This window comes from Fulmarus glacialis, unplaced genomic scaffold (assembly GCF_000690835.1).
Source record: "Fulmarus glacialis isolate BGI_N327 unplaced genomic scaffold, ASM69083v1 scaffold34131, whole genome shotgun sequence".
In the NCBI taxonomy this organism is placed as follows: Eukaryota; Metazoa; Chordata; class Aves; order Procellariiformes; family Procellariidae; genus Fulmarus; species Fulmarus glacialis.
The window spans coordinates 40948-49883 of record NW_009193995.1 but is presented as its reverse complement, the minus strand read 5'-3'; the positions used below and the strand labels follow the sequence as shown (position 1 = coordinate 49883).

At 41.6% G+C, this 8936-nt stretch overlaps 1 protein-coding gene across 1 annotated transcript; it reads left to right on the top strand.

The window, feature by feature from the left end:
• Nucleotides 1–500: 500 nt before the first annotated feature.
• T (T, brachyury homolog (mouse)) lies at nucleotides 501–8666 on the top strand (the record flags this gene model as incomplete). Its single annotated transcript, XM_009587627.1, has 6 exons — nucleotides 501–635; nucleotides 1378–1439; nucleotides 1533–1594; nucleotides 2524–2700; nucleotides 4369–4501; nucleotides 6583–8666. Coding segments are annotated over 6 exons (837 nt in total), but the record flags the coding sequence as incomplete, so codon positions are not given.
• Between the last annotated feature and the right edge of the window lie 270 nt (nucleotides 8667–8936).

Below are 8936 nucleotides of genomic sequence, written 5' to 3'. Positions count from 1 at the left end.
CCCACCGCTCCCGCCCTCCCTGATGCTCGTTTTTATACTGCTGTTATCAAACGTGCTGGCGTGGGGTGGGTCGCGCTTCTCCCTCTTTTGTCCCCCGAACTGCGTTCTTTCAGCAGAGCTGGTCTTTCCGCCGAGGACGGGTACCCTGATGTTTTGGCTTTCTTTTTTAAAATGTCTTTCTGGTCCGAATATCTGATAATGCCAACGGTGTAGTAGATGCATCTTTCTGGCTGTTTATCACCAACGTGTTTGTGACCCGCAAGCTGCCCTGTCAAGTAACAGGGATGAGGAGAACTAGGCAAAAAGTTGGGGTGTCTGACTGCAGTGTTCCTTTCCTTTTCTTACAGCTTCGGTTTTAGGGTTTATTCGTACCTGTTGCCTCTTTCTCCTCTGCTGGAAAGATGGATCATTAGATGCTTTAAAACCCGAGTGCTTTCTGTGCCTGCCAGCATCTGCCGCCACTCTGTCACTGCTTACCTGCTCTGTCCGTTTGCTCACAGATCATGTTGAACTCCCTGCACAAGTATGAGCCAAGGATTCATATAGTGCGAGTGGGTGGCCCACAGCGGATGATCACCAGCCATTCCTTCCCAGAGACCCAGTTTATAGCCGTGACGGCCTACCAGAATGAGGAGGTATGCACAGCAGGGAAGAAAGGATGCAAGTACCAGGAGGTTTCAAGGGGCAAAGTGCATGTTACAGGGCAAAATAATGGATCTCATTTCAAGTTTTTCAGTTCTTTTGTGCTTTCTTTGAAGCTAAATATAAAGAAGGAAATTAATATATATAAAAGCCCTATGAATGTATATTAGCACAAAGTTCTGATCGCTGTTTGTCTCAATATGTACTGCAAATTCATTGCAGGAGAGTAGTTCTTAGAAGATTCTGTGGGGCAAACAAGTGTGGTAAGAAATACAGCTGTCATTTTCAGCTACGCACTGAAATAACTGGATGTGCCGTTTTCAAAACTGACTTTCTCTGTTAGCCAAAATGCACATCCATGTTTAATGAATCTGTAAATTACCAATCTTTTTGAGATTTTTTTGATGCCCGTTCTGCTCTGGCTTGAAACATGAAGCTTTTTATAGCTCTTTAGTGTACTACCTTTCTTAGCTGTTTCCTCAGCTGATTAATAAACCCAGGCAATTCAGTCTCTTTGAATTTGGCAGAGGGACTAATTCCTAGCCCTCCACTAGTACTTCAGACCTTAGGGGATGTTTAATTGATGTCCATAGGGTGGTATTATGGGCCTAATCTTATTTCTTCAAAAATCTGTGATTTCACTAACTTCAATGGATAGTCCTAATTCAAATCCTAATATCTGTATGAGAATGAATGGTGATACTTGCAAATAAAGATATTTGTTGTTGTTTTTAGATCACAGCTTTAAAAATTAAATACAATCCATTTGCAAAGGCATTTCTTGATGCAAAAGAAAGGTGAGAGCTCTTAACTCAATTCTAAAATGTGGATTTTTTACATAGATTTGTAAAAGTATATTCTTAACTAATACAACACGGTTTCTTTTATAGAACTGATCACAAAGACATGATGGAGGAAGTGGGAGACAACCAGCAGTCTGGGTATTCGCAGTGTACGTTTCCTTTCGTTCTGCGTCATGAACATAACTTTGATTTCTTCCATCTCATCTGTTAAGTTAAGCAAAACTTTGAGAGTGGTGTTTGCTGGCTGGCTTTTTAGTTCATAGGGAGAATAATATTACCAATCCTTATGATTGTGGTTCATGCATGTTTATGGTTGTACAAACATGACCTGCGTGTATGTGGCTAAGACTTCTGTATCACATTCAAAATCCTTTAATAGAATCTTGCAGTTACCTCCATGTCCAAAAGAACAGTCACCTTTATATACAAGCAATATTCATATGGATATGGAGACAAAAGTTTATTTCAACATACAGCAGAAATTATTGAAATGGTACTTATGTTTTAAGTACTTTAAGAAAATCAGGGGCATTTGCTTAAAAAGTTTTTTTCAGATTAATAAAAAGCATTAGTGTTTTAATGATTTCTGTTTTAACAGATTGTTGCCAAAAAATGTCTGCAGCCTATAAAGTTGAGTTGCAGTAGGAATTATTTTGTTTCAGTGAAAATACTTAATTTTTAAGAGCTCTTCTTAGCAGTCTGAGAAACCTCAGAGCTTAGCTATAGATTGAGACCCCCCAAAGAGCAATTTAAAACTGAAGATTACACTAACAATCGCTGAGCACACACTACCTACGTAAGGGAGGGTTTAACCATTTCAGTGTTTCCTTACTGTGATTGTAATTAAATGGTAATTTAAAAAATAACGTTAGCTTGACACGAGGATTTTTCTAAGCTGTTGTCTAATTTTCCTTCATAGGATTGTTTAAGAAAGTTGTAAAGATCCAGATTTTTCAGCCATGTTGAAACTCTCTTTCCTTTCCCGAGTGTGCATTTTACTTGCTGATCGATTATTTGTCTTCTTTCCCTGCCTGGCTGCATGACGTACCCATCTTACAAACCTCTTGCTTCCCCACAGTAGGTAGTTGGCTTATTCCTGGGACTGGGACTCTGTGCCCACCTGCCAATCCTCACCCTCAGTTTGGAGCCCCCCTGTCGCTCTCCCCTGCTCACAGCTGTGAAAGGTACTCATCGCTGAGGAACCACCGTCCTGCCCCCTACCCCAACCCCTACACCCATAGAAACAACTCGCCAAGTAAGTCTGATGCTGCAGCTCTGTAAAAAGATGGGAAATGAGCCGAGGGGTGCGAGCTTTGAGCGGTGGGCATCTCGAGCGATGCCACAGAAATTGAGGTCGCTATCTAGCTCAGTTTGCGCAGAGGGCTTGGGGCCAGCGTTGCAAAGAATCAGGGACGATGAGTACATGTCCCCAGTCTCTTTACGGTGGAAAAACTGAGGGTGTGTAGAACTGTCTCCCGCTAATTGATTAGATTCTATTGTGCTGGCTTTGCCGTCTTGTAATTTTGTAGCCAGTGAGCTTAAACTTACCGTGACTTTTTGTCAACCTTTGAATTCTTGTAACCAGTGAGCTTAAACTTACTTTGACTTTTTTTTTAAAGTTAAGTTTGAAAGTGAGGATTTTAATCATTAGTTATAGGTAATACAATGAAATGATGAAGAAGTATATGTCTGGTTCTGTTAGTGTCACTTGTATTATGTAACACATAATAATTGAGGGCCTGATTCTGTCAGTTTTACTTGCCTGTTGCTGTAGTTAACATCAGTGTATAAAGGTTGTTCTCAATTAATGTGTCACAACTGGATACACAGAAACAATATGGAGCTGAGTAGACTGCAGGGCTTTAAAAGTTGTGCTCGGAAGTAGCCAAATAGCTTAAGGCTTAGTGCCTTAAGCCATAGGTACTTAAGGGAGAGGAGAGAAAGGCATTTTTAATAGTGATTTTTTTTTTTTAAAATTTTTTTTTTTCCTTTCTTCTGGCAAAGGCCTGTTAACGATGTTTTTTTGCCCTTCAGCCATGAAGGTTCCCATTTGAAAAAAATATTTAATATTTTGAATTGTGAAGTAATACACAGCCTTCTAGATGCAGCCTGACCAATCTTATATGTAGCTTTGCATTTCATTTTAAAGTGGAAAACTAGCTTTCTGTGGACTTTTCTTGGAGATTTTATGCAAGTTTTATGACTTGAAACAGAATAAAAGAACGAAACACCTCTGGTGTTCCTTCTTGTTCCCTGGTCCCCAGCAAGGAACCTCTTCTGCCCTTAGCCAGCTGCCACAGCAACTTCTTTTGGGCTATGGATGGCTGCACAGGATTCCCTTTATAGCTTCCTAGTGCCACTGCCGTGTTGGCCAGCCAGTCTTGGCCACAAGCTGAGTAGTTTAAGCCACAGTCCAATCACTCCTGATGGTCCCTAAGGTAGAATCCAGAGCCCGTGGTGGCATGCTCAGCTCAAAACTGGGATGTGTGATCCAGCCATATGCTTGTAATCCAGAGCTGCTAGACCATTACTGCCAATGTAGATGATGGAGATAAAGAAGGTGCCCTAGAAGAGTGATGGGGGTAGTGCAAGTAAGGAGCCCTCCTCTTCCCACTAACCGAATAAGTAAACATGGGCTGAATTAGCAGATGGTTTGAAGACAGCTTTTTGGCCATAGATTCTTCACAGAAATAAAACTTTGCCGTTGTAAGTTGAGCAAAACAACACACCAGCAGGGGCATGCCAGTGAAAGTGTAAACTTGACACAACTGGTAGCTGACTTCATTTATCTCTGTGTATGTGAAGTTTGGTTTTTTGCAAGGCAGTAATGGGGAGGGTGGTTTAAAGCTATACATTGCATGTGAATACAAGATTGTTATTTAGCCTGATTCTAGTGTGTTTAAGTGCTTGCTTGTTTTCTCAGCAGCCTATGCCGATAACTCCTCTGCCTGCCTTTCCATGCTGCAGTCCCATGACAACTGGTCTTCTCTAGGAGTTCCCACACACACGACGATGCTGCCCATGAGTCACAGCACTGGCACAGCTACCAGCTCCAGGTAGGAGTCCATCCCTCAGTGGCCCTCAAATGGCTATATTGATACTTCAGCCAGGAAGAGAAGGCTGAAAAAGAAGGTAAAGATTTCCATGCTGCAGTCCCATGACAACTGGTCTTCTCTAGTAGTTCCCTCACACACGACGATGCTGCCCATGAGTCACAGCACTGTCACAGCTACCAGCTCCAGGTAGGAGTCCATCCCTCAGTGGCCCTCAAATGGCTATATTGATACTTTCCAGGAAGAGAAGGCTGAAAAAGGAGGTAAAGAGTCAGCAGAAATCCTTATGGCCATGTGCAACTCATCGGCCATCTGGGGGAGGGGGTACTGAGAAGGCCTATTTACAAGGAAAAGATTGAAGAAACAGATAAAAACTATTTTTTTATGTTTTGGTTTTGGAAATGTAGATACTTGTGGCAGCAATATTTGACAGATGAAGGATTGCAAATCACTTAGACAAATATCCATTGAATTTGAGGATGCTCTTTTAAGCCTCATCTCCATTTTGCTTAAAAGCAGAATGGTGTTTAAAAAGTTTATTTTTGATCTGTTTCATTTTAGCGAGTCACCACTTTCCCATCCATCTCCACTAACCCTTGTTCTGCTACAAATGAAGGGGCAGCGAAACATACTGTGGAGAAGGAGCAAGCGGTTGGGGCAGTAATTCTTTACCTGAGCATTGCCACAGAAGCCAGCATAGCATGGGATTATACACTTGGTGAAAACCTTTGCCATTTTGTGATCATATAAATGTGTCTTTTCTCCTCTTTGTACTTTTTATCTTAATTAAACTTTCAGATCCTTTAGCAGAGATTTAGTTTACAGTCAGTCCCTTGGAGCTAAACTTGCAAATTCAAAGAAATACAGATAAGGTGGTAAAATCTTTGCTATTAACCACAGAGGGCTGAGGTTTGAGCATCCTTCTTGGCAATTCAGATCCACCACTCTGTTTGTGGAAGGCATTTTTATTTGAACCATGCACACAGACACTTAGCTATTAATCAGAGTATGTACTACTACCCAGTATAAAATAACCATATTACTGAATATAAGTTTTGTCCTGAACATATGTTAACGAAGTAAACAGGTCCTCCTAGCACTCCTTTCCGTGTCTGGCTCCCAGGATACATATTTGGAAAGTTGCTAAGTCCACTGAGTTTCAGTTGCTGCACTAAGAGTTGTCCAGTAGATAAAACCCATAGAACTGGAACTGTGGGACCTGAAGTAAGGCATTTCTGCCATCCCTTTTGTCCAAGCCCTTATTTGTAAAGTAAGAAGAATATTTATCTTTTTTGCTAAACTGCTTGGGATTGATAGGTAGAAAGCGCTGTGTAGTATTACACAGCAGGACTGAACTTTTTCTTGTAGTGTTTCTCTTGAATCAGCTTGTTTGTTTTAATTCATATGTGTGTTTACACATATGTGTGCATGTATATACATACCCAGAGGAGAGAGAGAGCGTGGAGGCTGTAGTGTCCTGAGAAGGTTTTTTTTTCCTTTTAAGCAGCCCTTTCTGTAGTATCCGTGCAATCTGCAGCCATCGATCTAGCTCTTCCCCTTCTAACATGAGATGATGAACAAGGTTCTAGGAGGGCTGAATTGCTTTCTGGAGGCATCTGTCCCTCCCTGACTACAGAGGCACTCCAGGGGAATTAGGGTTTTGACAGACTCCTGGCAATGGATTCAAACCTGTCTGGGTCCAACAGCTGCTGTGTCCAGCCACCTCCATCATGTGGCTTTCCCCTTAGGAAAGGGTACGGCATGGCCCAGGAATCAGCTCTCAAACCTCTGCATTTTTCAGGCCAGCCTGTTCATTCCTCAGCTTGGCTTAAAATTTGCCAGCATACCCAGTGCTGGACCTGCTGTTGGGAAAACAGGGCGGTTAGATTTATTGGCGGGGTGCCATGAACATGACCTCCTGCTTGGGGGTCCTTCCCACCTCGCAGTGGCTGGGAGCTTCCTGAAAAAACTCACTCTCTCCAGCAAACGAACCCAGCTTGGGAGCTGTGTTGAGACCTGAGCAACTGCCAGCAGGCACTCAAGTCACTAATAACCTATTTTATTTATCACTTTCCCTCTTTCAGTCAGTATCCTAACTTGTGGTCTGTGAGTAACAGCACCATCACACCGGTGTCTCAGTCGAGCGGGATGTCCAACGGCCTGAGCTCCCAGTTTTTACGTGGCTCTCCAGCGCACTACACCGCCCTGCCGCACCCCGTCGCTGCCGCCTCCTCCGCCTCCCCCCTGTACGACGGCGGGGCACCCACCGACCTGCCCGACAGCCAGTACGATGCCTCCGCACATGCCAGGCTAGCATCCACGTGGACTCCTGTCACCCCCCCTTCCATGTAAACCCAGAGCTTTTCCTCTAAGACAGACTTTTTAGCTACTGAATTACTTTAAATGCTTAATCCTCAAGGGAGAGAAAAAGGAGACATGAAGTAAATTACAAAGCATCTGCACTGCTTTGCATAGAGCATCTACATTATACCTCTTATAGCGAACATCATTAACTTCCTGTAGAGTTTACAAACCTGGTGAGCGTGCAATTCTGAGAGCAGATTCACTGCTTCTAATCTTTTTTCTTTTTTTTTTTTAATTTTGTTTGATAGACCTAAGTTTTAAGATTTTTACTAAGATCCCAAATTTCTCAGTGTTCTGATACAGTTGGACCTGAAGTTTGGTGTCACTCTTGACTAAGTTACTCCTAACTGTATTTCAGTTAACTTTTTTAATGGCAAACTTAGCTATAGTCATGAGAAGACTTTTATTAACTGTCTAGTTAGAAGCATTCTGAAATATGCACAAATGTAGCTGAGGAGTGAAGTTTTTGGAAAATAGTGCACTAACACGTATTTGCCTCACAAATACGTTGTGTTCTTAACTGTATGCTTATTTACTTGCTGCTGAATTAATGTCGAGACAATCTGCAAGAACTATATTCTTCCTAATAAACGCAGTATTAATGTTTGGTCTAAATTGTTTTACCCAAAAGACTCCTTTTAGAGGTAAGTTTTGCTGTTTGATCATATAGATTTCAAATACCTGTCAGCTTAGCTAAACATCTCATTTCAAACAGCCAGTGTCTAATAAGGAGCCCTATTCAAAACCTTTTTGAGCCATTGAAAAAACATCACTGTGTGTTGTTTTTCTTTTTCCCTATGGTCTCTGGCTCAGGCCTTAAGGGAGGCAATTCAACACCTGGAGAATCATTCTAATTTATTTTATTTCAATATTGTACTCTGTTGATCTATATTTATTATTTGGTAAGTTACAACTTTATTTTCTACATGTTAAGATATGTAAATAATCCCTCAACCTACGGTGTACTCTTTTAAGACAATCATACGTGGGATATGTCACCCAACGGCACACTGAACAGCATGGATGTAAGTAGTTAACTTATTGTAAGAGGGAAAGCTCTAGTTACCAATAATTTGGGGGAAAAGTGCAGATATACTAAGCTTTAAAATACACTGACTGCTTGACTTGCTGGAAAGATCAGGTCTTGATAAAATACTTCCTTCAGGACTGATTTTAAGTAATATGATCTAAATTTCTAATGCAGGCTAACCCAAAACATTGGCTCAAAGTGTGCCTTTGGACACGTCTCTTTCTCCCACTGACTCTGGCAAGTATGTATCCTGAGGAAAGGGACTTGTTTTGCATAAGCCATAATAAATAACTTTTATAATGAAGTGCCTAATATAGCGAAGCAAAATTCTATATCAGGGAATTCCTTAAATAACTCATCGATGTGTGCTGATGTGCTACAGTGGCAGCTTTAAGATGAAAAAGCAAATATTTGCCACCATTTTGGTCTCTTTGGCACCCTATGGGCAGGTCCCTGCACCTAGAAAGATTTTGGTAGGGCTTTCTCCCTGCAGAAGGATTTGCGTGCAACTGCAGGCTGCGGACTCCCGGAGGTACTCCAGCAGGAGACAGCACCAGAAGCAGATGGCTGCATGACCGTGTTCTCTGTCAATATGTAAATATTGATCTAAGCGCTCCTATTTTATTGTGAAGGTAAATTGTGTAAATGATGTAAGTGCATTATTATTTAGACTATTTTGTAGAAATTAGCAACATATTCCATTGCGAGGTTTTTTTACTTGTATTTCGGAAGTATAATTTAAATTGAAAAAAAAAAGAGTAAAGATTCTTAAATAAACTCAATGCTTAATTTTTAGTTTGTGGGGGGCCGTGGGAAAGGTGAGACAAATGCACATCAGACATATTGAACCTACAGTATGTTGATATTCCATGGAGCGGTTTCACAAATAGTTCCTGCTGCACAGCGGCTTCCGGCCGTGGGCGGAGGGTCAGAGAGTTCTTCATAACCAAATGAATGATTATTTAGTCATGAAGAACTTAAAAAGATCTCTTGAGATGCTACATTCTCCTCATCTGCTTCTCCCCCCTCCCCCTTTTTTTCCCC